General features: G+C 41.1%; 1 protein-coding gene across 9 annotated transcripts in view; it reads right to left on the reverse strand.

Moving 5' to 3' along the window:
* Positions 1-4: 4 nt before the first annotated feature.
* Positions 5-16,195, reverse strand: part of LOC133387569 (putative adhesion G protein-coupled receptor E4P) — a 46,935-nt gene continuing 30,744 nt past the window's right edge. For 8 of the 9 annotated variants that reach the window (XM_061632614.1, XM_061632615.1, XM_061632618.1 and 5 more), the window contains 9 exons: positions 12,399-12,598; positions 11,908-12,078; positions 9,783-9,977; positions 9,408-9,637; positions 8,693-8,759; positions 6,899-6,990; positions 5,682-5,850; positions 3,350-3,448; positions 5-1,322 (listed from right to left, as the gene is read on the reverse strand). In XM_061632614.1, the coding sequence (XP_061488598.1) occupies positions 1,260-1,322; positions 3,350-3,448; positions 5,682-5,850; positions 6,899-6,990; positions 8,693-8,759; positions 9,408-9,637; positions 9,783-9,977; positions 11,908-12,078; positions 12,399-12,598 (1,286 nt within the window). In that variant the 3' untranslated portion in view covers positions 5-1,259. The remainder of the gene's footprint in view (positions 1,323-3,349; positions 3,449-5,681; positions 5,851-6,898; positions 6,991-8,692; positions 8,760-9,407; positions 9,638-9,782; positions 9,978-11,907; positions 12,079-12,398; positions 12,599-16,195) is intronic. The other variant, XM_061632617.1, reaches the window with a different exon arrangement.

A 16,195-nucleotide genomic window follows, 5' to 3' on the forward strand; every position in this document is an offset into this window, starting at 1 on the left:
TGTGATTTATTTTCTTTCTTAAATAACACACAGCAACTACAGTACAATAATGCAATGCACATAATTTGAGATTTGCCAGAAATATAGCTGCTCATAATGCAGGAATGGGGAACCTGGGGCCCTCCATATGTTGGACTCCAATTCATCCCCAGCTATCATGGCCAATGGTCAGGGACTATGGGAGTTGTAGTCTAGCAACATCTGGAGGACCTCAAGTTCCTCATCCCCACCCTCATTGATAATCACATTATTACCTCAACTGGGGATAGGGCTATACCCTCTCACTTCCCCCATAGTTTCTCTGGAGCAAAAGCTATTTTCCTTTCCTCTCTTCTCCATTTCACATTCTAACAAGGCAAAACGTTTAATTTAAGGGCCAATTTATGCAGCTTTTTCTACAGGGTGGGACATGGTTGAGTCTTTTTATAAAGGAGTCTTCAGATTGGCTCACCACACATAAAGTGCTACTTCATCTGTCACCAGACAACCTCTTCATCACATGCACATTTAAGGGTGTTAAATGTTAATCATTATTTTGTGTGTTTTGTGTTCTTCCTATGTATTATTTTAGTTATTCTTAAAACCACCTCTTTGGGTTGGCCAGTATGATTTGAAAATTGGATTATATAGTTGGTACTCATAATAATCCTTTAACTTTAAATGAAATCGAAACACATTTAACTCCTGGACTAAAATGGCCAGTTTCCAAGTAGACTCCCCACAATTGTATTGGTCCCCCACAAGTGGCATTCTAAAAGAGCTAGATGAACAGCTCATTGCTCTGAAGTCCAAATACATCCCTCCACAGTCCTCATTTGCATTTAATGTTGTATTACATATTGTAAGTTGACAAGAACAACAGCAAACCTAACTCATACTCAAGGTTCATCATTACACGCACACACACACACACACACACGCATGCACTCGCGCACACGCACACTCTTCATATCAAGTGACAGGCCATGTGTCCTTTCCTCCGCATTTGTTCAATCTATGCCCATTGCTTTGCTGAAAGCACACATTCTATCATCTAAAAATGGAATGTGCAACAGGAGTTTTGGAGACCTATAGTGCATTGCTTTTTTATGCTAAATTTTCTAATAGCAATTGGAAAGGACTTGAAAATCAGAACCTTCAGTTTTCTGTTATGTTAAAAATGTGGAGGCAACCAGACAAAGAGTAGTTGACTGGATATGAAAAAAAACCCATAGCTTCATTCTGTTGTATTTTGAAGAAGAAACCAAAATGGTATTTGATCATGCCTCTCCCTCCCATTCCACCTTCTGTTGCTGTCCTGAAGCAGTACTTTCCTCATTTTTCTGAAAAAAAGGAAAAACAGTCTTCAATGCTTTCAGCAGGCCGTGAGTTAAATGCATAAGCAAAACACAGTGCAAACCTCAGAACAGAGGAGCCTGCCTAGCTTTAACAGTTCTATGAGCCAACTCAACCTTTAAAAAGCCAATTAGATGCTTTCAGCATTTAACTGGAAGAACCTACATTGTATGGGGCGAACTTTCTACAACACTCTTGAAGACCTACAACTCTTTTGATTAGTGGCACTTTTTAGAACCACATCTGATAATATCTGAACACATCAACTGTAAAACTTTCCATGAAATATGGGATCTCTAAAATATTTCTGTGCAGAGCAATCCAACCCCCCTTTGCATAGGTCTTGGGAAAGGCACTGGATTGGACGGAGGTGTTCGTCCAAACATCCCTGCCGACACCCACCTGCAGAGTGATACCAATGTAATTCTGCCAGTATGGAGTTCCCCCTTTCATCTGCTGAAGGGTTCCCCACCGACGGCAGCCAACAGAAAGCTCTGAGATAAGCAGGGAGCAGTTGCAGAGAGGATGAACTGGCCTGCGATCTGTTGCATGCCAAGCCTGGTTCACTGCATTCACATGATGGCATTGGGCCTGATTTGGGCCCAACTGCTGTGCCTGCTCCAGGCTGGGGCAGCAACCTGCCTGTCCCCTCACCTTCTGTCCTGGCCAGTATGCTTGGCAGGGCCATGGATGAAGTGGTGGCTCTGCCTGCTTCATTAAGCCCTGCTGGGCTGTGGCCAGGGTTAGGATTACAACTTGAGTAGTTTATCAAGATATGAGCCTGAAGTTAAAGCTGGGCGGAGATTCATTTCCACCACTCCCACTTCACCAAAAGAATTCTTCCCCAACAAAAACTGGGGGCAAATGTTCTGCTGGTCTGGGGATAGAGTGGCAAGATAATTTTTTCTGAAATTTTTGGGAAGGGTTGCTGCTTACATTGCTAGGTGTGGCCAGAAAGTGTAGCCAGTGGGAAGCTGCCATGAGAGCCTTGCACCATTTTTAGTGGCATGGGACTTTTTTTAAAAAGTCAAAATAAGACAAAATGGAAAATCCTCGGCCACATTACAAGGTTAAATAAGGAAACACTCTCCCACAATTTCAGAGAAATTTCTCTGCCAACCCTGTGATTTTTCTTGAGTGTTTTGTTTCATCCACACCCAACAAATGATGGTTGTTGTTGTTGTTGTTATTTCTATCCCGCCTTTTGTCCAAAAGGCCCTCAAAGCGGCTTACAAAAATAAACACAAATATAAAAAATACATATAAATAAAAACAGTACAATTTACAAAAATTAAATGATAGGGTAATAACATTATTAAAAAGCAACAATAACATATTTTAATGAAAATACAACAAATCACACTTTCCTCATAAATTCCTAACAATTAGACAATGTCTACTAATTCTTACATCAATATGTTGACAGCAAAACATGATACCGCTGAGGTGTCCTGCTGGTACTGCATCTGCCAATCTTAATATAGAAAAAGGAGCAGGAGCAGTCCAGCTTTTTGCCAATATAGATGGTGTCCACAGTAAGCAGTACATCAGCTCGATCATTCACAGGGGTGAAGTGGGGATGGTTGAAAAATATTTTTTCAGAAGTTTCAGCACAGCTCTGCTACCATTGATTTCATTATAGGCAGAGCTCCGATTGCTTATTTCATTTCTCTAGTGCTGAACCCTCGCCTCACTGGGCGTTCACTTGGCTCAGCACTTTACTATTGAACCTGAAAGGTGGAAAATGCGCCCAGAAGGAAAGCTACAATGCAATGCAAAAGAACCTTCACCAGCATTGCTCTTGGTGGCCAAGAATATGACAGCCCCACAATGGCAACATCTACAATCTACAGATAGATGGTGGTTCAAATGTGCTGGAGAAGCAAATCTGACCCCCAATATGTGCAGGTATCCTAAGAATCCAGAACTCTATGAATGTTAGGGACTGAGAGAGGCAAGGTGAACCATGTCATTGGTGGTATGATAAAATCTCTGGATCATGCATCTGTCTTACCTTGGGAGAGCTGATGATGACAGAAGTCATAGTCATCTCAGAAACAGGAGGCTGGATATCTTTCTTGCATGAAATCAAACACCAATATATTTCTCTCACCTGAAGATCCAAAATATAAAGCCAATAATGAGAACTGTCTATTCTGCCACTGCAACTGCTCCCTTGCATAGCTAACTTTTCTTTTCACAAACTGCTGAGTGACATGGTGACAGTCTAACCTTCCTCCTGTCCCCATTTAATGGCTCTATATCACACCTCTTTCCAACTTCTGTTATTTGCTGTTCCTTTGAAGTACGTCCCCACCCGTTTCTTTTCAGCACACTGCCCCACTCTTATTCCACTTTCCTGTCTGGCTTTAATGCAGCCTTTCCCAACCAGTGTGCCTCCAGATGTTGTTGGACCACAACTCCCATCAGCCTCAGCCAGCATTGCCAATGGCTGAGGCTGATGGGAGTTGTGGTCCAACAACATCTGGAGGCACACTAGTTGGGAAAGGCTGCTTTAATGTATAGCTTTCCTTCTTGAGTGCTTCAGTATTCATATTGATGATCATCAGATGCCTCTCTCTCTCACTGCCTTCTTTGACATCTGTCTTCAGTCTACCCAATTCTGGTCTTGCCTTACACCTCATCCTTTGCACAGGACTGCTTTATGCAAGTTTGTACGTCACTTGATAACACTTTACTTGATATCTCAGTGATTCATAGTTGCATGTGTGAAGTCTCTGTTGAACCCACTGTTCTTTTTCTGATCTTTTAGCTCTGAATTTACCCACTCTAGCCACACTGAGTCTCCTGTAAATGCCCCTCAGTTGCTGTCTCCTTCCCACTTCACCATACAACCATTGTGTGATTTCTAGTACAATAGCAACACTCAATTGTTAACTCCTTCCCATTACATATTAGACAGGTGTCATTTCTATTGTCTTTTTGGTGCCTATTGAAGACATTCCTTTTCCAACAAGTCTTTAAAGTGGAGATTTTTGTCCCAGTCTGTTTCTTTATTGGATGTGAAATTGCTTTTTTATATGAAATTCTTTTCATTTTTAATATTTTGTTTTTGTTTCTCTATTAGGGGAAGGGCTGTAGATCGGTGGCAGAGCATCTGCCTTCCATCCAGAAGGTCCCAAGTGCAATCCCTGGCATCTCCAGGTAGGGCTGGGTGAGTCTCCTGCCTGGAACTCCAGGGAGCCACTGCCAGTTGGTGCAGTCAATACTGAGCTGGATGGACCAATGGTCTGACTCAGTATAAGGCAGCGTCCTATGATTTTATGATTAAGGAATGCATAAACCACTTTTTACCGTATGTCTCCAAGTTGTTTACCAAAAAAATTAAAAATATATGAAATTGTTATAGCTATTCTTACTGTCACATCTCTTTGAGATATTTTATGCGAAGCAATTCATCAATGGAAATAAAGAAATCCTGTTCTTTCCTGCTCTTCCGCCATCCCGTGCCTCTCTCTTCTTCACACCACCTCCTAACTTCGTCCTGTCTCCCTTCCTGCTGTCCCTTGCTTCTGGCAGGACATTTCGCTTCCCTCTCCTCCCCATCAGTCCTCCACTCTGGAGTGCAGCTGGGTACCTCAAACCACCCACTTTCTCTGCTCCTAGTCTGCTAAGCTTCTCTAAAATTAATCTCAGGGTTCTGGTTCATTGTCTTCACACTTGAGAACTCCAGTATTGTCCGATTACATAATGGAGAATGGGGGGAGTGAGACAGTGCCAGAAAGAAGGATGGAAAAAGAAGGTAGGAAGGAGCACAGAAAGTGGATACTTAATAAAGTTGTACCACAGTCATCCCCAGCGGACTCTGCATTTATTAGACTAGAGCATAACCTAAGTTGCATGTGAAAGATGGAAATGGATGGAGGCAGATTCTTAAATGTGATTTATACACTCTTTAGGCTGTATGAACAACCGTTTTGCTGGCAGCAGGTAATGGGGGCAAGCTGGCCAACCCTGCTAAATGGAGGTTTCAGAGTTTGAACTTGAATTCTTTTTCTAACAATATAATTGGTCATGGGGGAAGAGGAGGAACAAGAAGGAGGCCCCAGATTCTGAAGCCAAGGTGCCCTTACAACACTGATCTGCTCAGGATTTGTTGGCAGGGCCACACAGACATTCTCACTTTGTTTCTTTGGAGTGAGGGAAGGAACAGAGAGAGCAAGGAGGCACTGATTATCTATTGATCAGAGGCTCACAAAAACCAGGAGACAGCCTTGAAAATTTGGACTGTGTACATCATTCAGTTTTATCCTGTAACCTATAACCCAGCATTATATTGGATGCTGCTTGCTTTAAGTGCTGTCCTCACTCGTTCCATACATTACCTTTCTGTTGAGCAAGCAGTGCACCAGGAAGATGAAGACTCCCTGCACACTGCTGGTGATTGTGAACAGGTATGCCATAACATCAGCCAGAGGGCCAAACTGAAAGAGGCCTAGGCACCAAGTCAGGCCCAGGATGAACACATGGGCGATTGCCTTAAATGTCAGGGACCTACAATAGAGAAAGGCAACAGCATGGATGTCATCGATAGGAAAGGCAAGTGCTAGGAAGACAGCATCTGAAATGATCCCAGACTACCCTCTCCTTGAAACTTTATGTTCTTCACTCATGTTTGATGGAAGGCTCACAAGACAGGAGAGGATATGGACTGAAAGGAAATAGTTGAGATTGACTATTGACACTGACAAAGGGATGAATGAATGAATGAATGAATGAACCTTTATTTTTACCCCGCCCTTTTTCCAAAACTGGAACTCAGGGCGGCTTACAAATAAAAACTACACATAGGTAAAAAAACATACAAAAATATACAATTAAAATAGAATTAAACTATTCGCGACATTAAAACAATGAAACATACACTTAAGATACTAAGACAATTTAAAACACTAAGAACAGGACCATAGAACAATACAACAGACCTTATGAGGCCCTATCTTAAACATCTTCTAGTCCAAAAGCCTGTCGGAATAAAAAAATCTTTGCCTGCCGACGGAAGGATAGCAAAGAAGGGACCATTCGTGCTTCCCTAGGAAGAGAGTTCCAGAACCTGGGGGCAGCCACCAAGAAGGCTCTATCTCGCGTCCCCACCAATCGCGCTTGTGAAGGTGTTGGGACTGAGAGAAGGGCCTCTCCTGAGGATCTCAACACCCAGGCAGGCTCATATAGGGAGATATGGTCTGACAAAAGGAAGAACAGCTTTTGGAGAAGACTGCAAGGGGACTACATTTCCTATTCATCTCAGTGATCTTATTTTATCAACATTCTGACAGCCAGTGTGGCGTAGTGGTTAGTGTGTTGGACTATGACCTGGGAGACCAGGGTTCGAATCCCCACACAGCCATGAAGCTCGCTGGGTGACCTTGGGACAGTATCAGCCTCAGAGGAAGGCAATGGTAAAACCCCCTCTGAATACAACTTACCATGAAAACCCTATTCATAGGGTCGCCATAAGTCGGGATCGACTTGAAGGCAGTCCATTTCCATTTTTTTCATCAACATTCTACAGCAGGTGCCATATGTGGTTTGCTTCTCTTACCTAGTATTTTTGAGGGTAGATACTTCTGAGTTGAGAGATACAAGCTTCTCATGCAAGATCTTCAGGATAAGGCAGAAAAACACTATGTTGATCTGAGAAAGAAAATAATAATTTGCGGACAGGGTAAAAAAAAACTTCCAGTGGAAGCTGTGAAGCATAATTCTAAGGATGCTTCTGAACAGTTGCTATTTTGTGGGTGGGATTCAATTGCATAGCAGCAAATTCATGTTGTGCAATTAAAATGCATTTGGTGTTCTTGCACAACAAACCCCCTTATTAAAAAGAATCAGATATGTGGTGACTGGGAAAGTGATAGGAACATGCGCAGGTAAGTATGGGATAACAATTGCTTGGAGCTATGTCGTGTAACCTCACAGTGAACGAATCAGAATGAATGCTCAATAAGCAGTGGTCATCATATAGCCTTCCCACAACTGTTGTGCAAACAAATAGGAACTTAGGAAGCTGCCTTACATTGAGTCTAGCTCAGTACTGTCTACACTGACTGGCAGCAGCTCTTCAGGGTATCAGGCAGGAGTCTCTCCCAGCCCTACCTGGAGATGCCGGGGATTGAACCTGGAACCTTCGGCATGCAAAGCAGATGCTCTGCCACTGAGCTACAGTCCTTACCCTAAATCAGGATGAATGTTCAATAAAGAGATTGTCTGAAGTGACCATACCTTGCTTCTAGTTGGATGATGCAGATTTACCATTATTTTGAAAAAAATTCTAGTGACATCAGTACAATTATTTCTAGCCCATAAGAAAAAAGGCAATCTTGCACAACATTGATAACTGACAAATATAAAAGTGACTCCTGAGGGTCTTTAGGGAGATTTGAGGCTGGAGCATCTGGCTCCCTTTTAGTATTAGATGAACTCTGGAGCAAAAGAAAACTTGCCTCTGAACACACTAGTCACCTACAGCAAAGCATTTCCATTAGCCATATCTGGAGGGGGAGCGGGTTGATCTGCCAATCAGTTGCGACTTGCCAAATCACTTTGAAACTGTTTTTTTTTAAAATGCACTCAAGTTGATCCCACCAGGTTTTACAGTAAAAAGGGTGAGTAGTGTGGCGTGCCCCCATTTTCAGAGGAGAAAGGTGGAGACACACTAGAACTGGCAGAACAGTGAGTATGCTTCTACCCCCAAAGTAGGTTTCTGATCCAATGCCTTATGACTCAGTGAATGTATTCCGACCTCCATCCTAGACAGGGATGAAAACAGAAATAAAGAATTCTGCCTCTCAGCCCATAAGGCTCTTATTTTCATCTAGCAGTTATAAAGCAGGGAGATGTTTAGCAAGCTCAGGGTGGTCTGCCACAGGCTAAGGACTCCTGCCTGAAACCCCAGAGAGCTGCTGTTAGTTAGCGTAGACAGTACTGAGGTAGACAGAAATAAGGCCTGATTCTGTATAAGGCAGCTATGTTCCAAAATGGTTGCCTGCCTCTCCTCCTTCCTTCCTGCCCCTGTAAAATTGCAGCTTGGGGGGGGGGAGTTAGAATTTACAAATTTCTCCTGTGTAAAGGAAACGGCGCTTGTAAAAAAAGAAAAGTCTTTCCCAACCGTTAATTCTGTACAACGTCTTCCGAAGAACCCAGTAATTGTGAAAGATAGATCATCTTCCTGGTATAGCACATTAAAGAAAATGACCACCTCCAAATATGAATGATTCATTTCTTTTTGTGGAATTTGGATTAGATCTGTGTTTCCTTGTGTTTCTTGCCCCAGAGTCAATTCTACAAAATCCTTACATTTTGCCAGTTTTAGAAAATATGAGCTGTTTTTACTGACCACAGTTATGGCACAGACAGGTCCCAGGAAGCTCCAGATAAAGCCTTCCTCATAGGTAATCCAGCAGCTAAGGAAAAAGAAAGACCATCACATCAACAGAACTTTGGGAAACACACAAGTACTAAAACTACAGTTTTCCCTGAATATGTATAGATCATGTGCTCATGTAAACTGGAACAGGCCTGCATTTATCTATCAGTTTAAGATAATAGGAACCTGAAGAAATGCAAGTGAGAAATCAGAACAGGAATTTGTAGCCTGGGTGTACATTAGGAGTCAATGTGGCATGCAGAGGCTAGATGAAGCCCAGATTCAAGGTTGTGGGGGTGCAGAACAATATTTCTAGGCACTTCTTGGCAGGACTAAGCAAAATTGGAAAGTAGTCAAATTCTGAGAAAGTGTATGTGTAACATAATTCAGTTACACCCCAATCTTAAGAACATTTACTTGAAAGTAAGTCCCATTGATTTAAATGTAAGTTGTTCCCAAGGATGCAGCCTTTTCAAACATTGGGGTTCTTGGAGGTTGTGGGAGATGGGAATAACTTCACTTTAAGTCAGTGGGTCTTATTTTCAAGTAAATATGTTCAAGATTGAGGTGCAAGTGAAGGATGTTAGTTATATGTGACTAACAATAAACTTTGAAGAGAGATCTTTACAGATGAGAGACCTCCCTCCTTTTCTCATTAAAAACCTACCCTAAAACCAATACTTACTTATGAGTCCCATAGGACGTGGGTGCAATTGCTGCAGAAATGGCTACTATCATGGCCGGGAGCCCATAGCCAGAAAGATACATGGATATCTTCATACGCTTGCTGGCACCACTATAATTTGCCACTTTCAAGTTTTTGACGACGTAGAGATTCATACCTTCCAAGAACATCCACATGAAACAGGCCAGGAAGAGGTACTGCAGTGTTCCAGCTATGACCGAGCACAGGATCTGGATCAGAAATAAAAGCTACCCTTTGTCAGTACTCAGTACTCGATTCTTATCTTGCTTTGGGTTGAATTGCATAATTTAATGAGATACTCTAGTAAGTAGAGTTATCCAGTCACACACATTCTTCCAGGATGTGTTCAAATACCTTGTTGTACGTTTTGTCTATCCCAATTATGAAGAGGAGATCAGCAAAGAAGAGACAGATGCTCAGCTGTAGGTGGATGAATGTGCTGCTGTTCTGGATGGAGCGGCAACAGAGAAATGTAACAATAGTCAGGAAGAGGCAGATGAGTGACATGATCAGTCCAATGTAGCTGATAATGGAGAGGATTAGATCTCCCTGTAACACAGGACAGGAGCTCTCAGAACCAAAAATTAACTTTTGATAAGCAAGTTGTTTTTACATTTTATCTAGCTGATTTGACTTCCATATAAAGGAAAGAAATCCTCAGCTGATTTAAGTCACTCTCAGTCCACAGGCTTAGGTGGTGCTATGGTTAGAACTTAAGGTGCTGAGCATCTTGCTGAAACGTAAAGATTATTATAAATAATGATGCATTAAATATCATATAATACTTAATGACACAATTTAGCCTAGAGATATACTGATTTTCAGAATCTGCAGCCTTCAGAATAGTAGTTTAAATATTTGCTAGTATTGTTAACACAATCTTAATAGTCTATAATCTTAATTAACTCCCCAATTCTGTATATTCCCAGTGCCATAGATTTCACGTCAAGCAAAGTTCAAAGTGAACATGGGGGTGGTCATCCTCAGAAGCCACATCTGAGGAATTTGAGGGAAGCCAGAAGAGATCTGATGAGGGACATTTCACCAAAAAAATATGGCACATTCATACACTAGTCATTGCTGGATTACAACTCCCATCATTCCTGACCATTGGCAATGCTGACTGGGGCTGATGGGAGTAGAAGCCCACTAAATCATAGGCCCATTCCATCCCATTTTATGTGGATTTTTTGAAAGAATGTATGAAAAGTTTGCATGTAGCTTGTGTGCATTATTATACACATTATCATACATTTAAAATGTATGCATTATTATACCCTTTATTGTGTGTGTTTTTGTAGACATTCTTCTAAAATTGCATAATCCAGTTGAGACTAGAAAGCTCAGGACCGTCTGATGAGAAAAGCAGACCAAACAAATTCCTTCTCCGTCCCTAGTCAGATGGTCCTCCACTTTGCACAAGTCCCTCCAATCTACTAATTCTTAATGAAATCTCCAGAGATGCAAACTCCAGCCCTCTCTTCAGTCCATAGAAAGAGACTTAGAATATAATCCTGTCAGGGCAGCAGTGAGAAAGCAGCACAGCCACTACCACAACAGCAGCCCCACCACTCATGCTGGGCAGGGCAGGATTGGCAGGAAAATCTAGATATTTTTACTACACCAGGTCCAGCCCCCTGGCTAGAATAGCAAACAGGCCCAAATTGGGGCCCCGCTGCAATTTGCCAGCTGCAGGTCCGGTTTAGGATCCAGTGGATCCTTTGCCAGCTCAGCTCCACGGTCAAAATGGTCAAGCACATTAAGGAGTTCTGTGGCACTACAGTCTCACCTCCATTACCAGCAGCAAACGAGAGACCTAGGGGGAAAATTCTGTTTGGTTTACTTTTAAAGCTGAATTTATCAAATTAGCATTTTTCAAAGCAGGATGAGAACTGAAACACAGTCATCTTTCAAAATTCACACTTATCTGAGTTGCCCCAACCAATTTTTACAAAAATGCATATATTAGGGGGAAATGTGCATAAAAATGAAATTTTTACATACACAAATGCATTATGTTAGGAGAAAGTGCTTGCAAATGTATACCTTAGTCAAAACTAAGGAATTCATGAGGATTCTTAAAAAAATAATTATCAAACTGCTGCAAAAATGTGGAGAGCAGAATTTAAGATTAGAAAAATGAGAGAACGAAAATGGACAGATTTTTCCTTCTCTGGTAATACATGCCTCATCCAGACCCCCTCCAGTATGGTAGATTGGGGATTTGGATTGCTCCATTAAAGATGGCAAAGACATCTGCAGCCATTTTAGTGGGTATTCTATGGATGTGTTCCTTCATCGCTAACTTCTAGAGCAGCTTCACTAACCTTTGAAATACTTTATTGAGAATTCTAGAACAAAGCTATAATTTTCAGTCAGCAAGATCAAAAATAATGGATTAACAATGATTTAGGGTCTCTCGTTTCACTGTTTTCTTCCATAGGGAACTAAGCCATTTTCAAACCTGAATCTGACATACCTGCTTAAGAATGGGGGCCATCAGCACAGCATAGCTGGACAGGTACCGACAGCTGCATTCTGAGTGAGTGGTGTTAGAACGGAGGTGCCTGCAACCCTCAGGGGACCAGGCACCATCTCTGCCTGCAGAGTTCCAGTGCACACAAATAGCTTTCTCTTGGGGAACTTTGTTCTGCAAGAAAGGGTAAGGGTTGAAGAAAGTTGTGCAGAAAGTCCAGTGATACTTATGCATCTTTCTGATACACAGATTAGGGCCCATGAAGTAAAAGTAACCTATAACAAATATAGTATATATGACAGCATTTCTGATATGCTGGCATACCTGTCTATGATGGACTGGCAGGGGGCAAAGCTTGGATCAGGAGAGGGAGTTCAGCTGAGGACATTGGCCTGGCTCTAAATTTTCCTATCATGTCAATATGTATTCAAAAGATGGACAGCGAAAGATGTTTGACATTTCCCAGATCTCCTTTACAGAATTTATTTACACACCTCAAGGTGATGAAAAGTGAGGTTGACAGGCCTGGAAAGATTCCTCATCCAGCTGCTGGCGGAAGCGCTTGTGATCCTGGAGTTCATATGGCAGCTTTTTTGCAGCACTTTAGAGTTCAATGCAGTCTCATCTTGGGGAAAAGTCCCATTCAGGAATGATTGCAGCCTACTGTATGATATGAAAGCCACAGCAACAGGACCTTCAAGGGACAGAAGCAAGATCACAAGACAGGATAGGGAAACTACTTCTTATACAGTTAGGGATGGGGGAGAAATTCAATTCAGTTTGAATTTAAAGGTGAACCTCCCTAATTCACACTTTCCAAGACAAACTCCAATAAGCCCCCCTTCCCCAACATGCACCTTCTGAGCTAAAGTTCAGATTGGAACTTAATTATCCATTGGCCTTTGTACTTCTAAAAAATTCTGACACGGTCATCAGCTCAAAAAGCATATCAAAGTACATGTAAGATGTATATTCTGAGAGGCAATACATTTTTAAAAAGTGAGTATGAATTTTCATACAGATTTTTTAAAATGCAGATTAATGTGGAACTGGGATCAAGCAGACATGCAAAAGTAACACTGATTCACCCATCCTTAGATCAGAATTGGTCTGGAAACCAAAGGCAAGAGCAAGGACATGAAGCCCAGTGCAGCATTAGTCACTGGAATCTGGGAGGAAGAATATGTCAGGAAAGTGCTGATGCGACTTCCCAGGAGGATCCCTACGCCTGTGCAGCCTCTGAGACGAGCTTCGTCTTGGATGAAACTTATCCAGTTTAAATTCAGTCAGAAGGCTCTTTTCTGACTGGGAATAATTTCTTCCGGTTAAAGAAGAAACGTGAGATTTCCCACATAGCTTTGTTTTGATTGTTGGAGTCTGGAATTCGTCAGAATTGTCTGTCTTCCAGCAGCTCAGACAGAGCGAGGATTTTTATGCTAGCTCAGCTGGATAAGTGACCCGTTTTTTTTATACGGATTAACAGGCAAACATCCTCCTGTCTACATTCATCATTTTCTTATCTATACAGCTAAAGAGATTTGTCAAAGTAACAGCAATTGAGATAACCTAGGTGAGGTAAGACTTTCCTTTTTTTATTCACGGAACTAAGGGGGAAGAAAATATAAATAGCTTATCTTTTTTTTATTGCAAAAAGCTGACATGGAAAATAGCATTTAAAGATTACAACGGGCGAGAGATTTCTGATTGGAAGAGATAAGAAATCTTTTTGATGTATGGCTGGGACTATTTTTTCTGATCTACTTTTTTTTTTTTTTGACGAATCTGCTCATTCTCTCTGCTACTAGCTATTTCGACGCTGTGAACTAAAGCCGTTCTTACACTTCCGGGCAGATAAGAGATAAGGGCTGTCTGGCGTGTGACGTTAGTTTGTTGGAAAGATTAACTCCTTTGTAACTGGTTAAAGAAATAAGCTGCTCTTTGTTTGGGACATTGAAAATTGAAGGAGTTTTGTTCCTTTGGCTTTAAGAATGACAATTAAGAAGATCATGGATGTACAAGAAGGGACTTTATCTCTAGACATGTTTCAGAAAATAATGAATGGGATTAACTCAATAAAACAAGAACTGAGAAATAATAGACAAGCGTGGAGAATTGAATTTCACGAAATGAGACAGGAGCTGAAAGAAACTCAGGATTCTATGAGAAAGGAGAATAAAGATAGATCTGGAAAACAAAAAAAGGATGAAAGAGAAATTAAAGGCAAGGTTCAAACTATGGAGATTGGCTTAATTATGGACATGAAAAAAGATTTGGATTTCCTGGCTGTGATGGATCCTGGAGACAAATATTACAGTTTGGAATTCAGCGCTGTCCCTGAAGGAATTGAAGAGATTGGAGATAAAGATATTATCGGTTCAAAAAAATTCTTGGACTGGAAGGATTTGATGGAACTTGAAATGGAGAAAGTTAACAGAATTAATCCCTGTTTTGTGTCAATGGAAAAACCTTCAAGAGATGTACTAGTGTATCATGTGGAAAAGAGGAACAGAGATGCGGCTTTGCAACAATACTTCAGTGATACGTTTGGATTTGATGGCAAGAAAATATCTGTGACGGAGGAAATTCCTATCAGACTTTTATTATATGACTATGACAGCAAGATTTTTGGGTGCGTAAAGATGGAAGATGGACCCAATATGGATAATGACAGAAGAGCGATTTAAAATTACTGGACTTAGTAGATTTGATGAGTTGGATTAATTGGCATGTTTATTTAGAAAAAAAAATTGATTGACATATATCTCAAGGATTGGAAACTTCTCTTTGACTTTTTGTGGAAGATTAAAATGATATGATGTTAATGAGATTTGAAACCAACTAAGATAACCGTTGGAGGAAGGTGATTTTATAATCTATTAAGAGATAGGTTTGTTATATATTATAGATTTATAGCTGAACTATGACAAATCGGAAGTCAATATTCTTTCTTTTTTATATATATATATATATTTCTTTTTGTATTGTACTAGTTATTGATTTGTGTTGTTTTCTTTTTGTATTGTTTTGGTTTTGAAAATTGGAATAAAAATTAATTGGAAAAAAAAAAAAAAGGAAAGTGCTGATGCAGTTTGTCCCCTGCTCCTTGTCAGGATCTCTAAAGTTATAAGGACATTGTTTTGAATTCCCTTCCTTGTTGCAGGATTGGTTTGGTTGCAATGTTTGCCCCCAAAGTTTCTTAAGGAGCCCCACCATCACCACCACTCTTTCTTGTTTACCTCAAGAAAGACTAGGTCCTTGCTTCATACCAATGAATCATCTTCCACCATGCTGTGATGCAAGGTTTGCTGAGCATATCCAACCATAAGTGTACAGTAACCAGCTCTTATAACCCCATTAGTATGGCTGGGAAGGAGGCAAAAAGCACCCAGGCCTATACTACCCAATTAGCCGATCTGACCAAAAAAACCTAAAAATCCTTCCTACCCTCATCAACCAGCAACTGGTCTACATCCTTTGCTCAGTGAGTGATCTATACCCTTCCTTATTTCAAGCAGTGGACAGAATGGGCTGGATCAGAATGCCCCATCTCCCTTTTTCTACCTAGATGGCGGTCTTCTTGCAGGCCTGCCCCACTGGAGTCTTAGTTCCTGCACAGTGACACCTCATTATGATGCCTGCCAAGGCAAGTGAGGAGTTCCATGTTCAAGTTGTCTTGCCACACAACCCAGCTCTCATTCCGCATCAATTTTATTTATTTATTAACTAGCAGCCTGATAACGGGAGTTGCTTGGGCATTTTGAAAAACCAAAAAAACCAGCAGTTAAAATCAGTGCAGTTTGGAAATGTTCAGTCTGCCACCTTGATTCAAAATGGCATCCAAGTATATCCAAAAATAGACAAAAACCTGCTCCTTGATCTCAGGCACCAGCATGCAAAATTTGCTTACAATGTTTCCAAATGCACAGCAAATGAACACCTTTCCAAAATATGTTAGATTTTGTTACATTTTTATTGCACCATTCCAATCCTTTAACCTGACTGATCCAGAGTCACCTAGGAAGCTTTATGGCTGAACTGGGATTTGAACCTGGGTCTCCCAGTCCTAGTTTGACAGTCTTTACTATGATACCACAGTGGGTTTGCTTGAGGATAGGACCACCTCCTCAACTCAAATACATGTAATAAGCTTCTACTTTGTTACTGCTAAGAAATACTGATCATGCTGGCATTGTCAGACAATGATACTCGGCCAAAGCAAATGGTAAAGATAGTAAAGAGTTTGGTGAGTATGAAGAGAATATGGAAGGTTCTTACTTGAAGGATTAGAAGC

Source organism: Rhineura floridana, chromosome 6, assembly GCF_030035675.1.
Source record: "Rhineura floridana isolate rRhiFlo1 chromosome 6, rRhiFlo1.hap2, whole genome shotgun sequence".
NCBI lineage: Eukaryota > Metazoa > Chordata > Lepidosauria > Squamata > Rhineuridae > Rhineura > Rhineura floridana.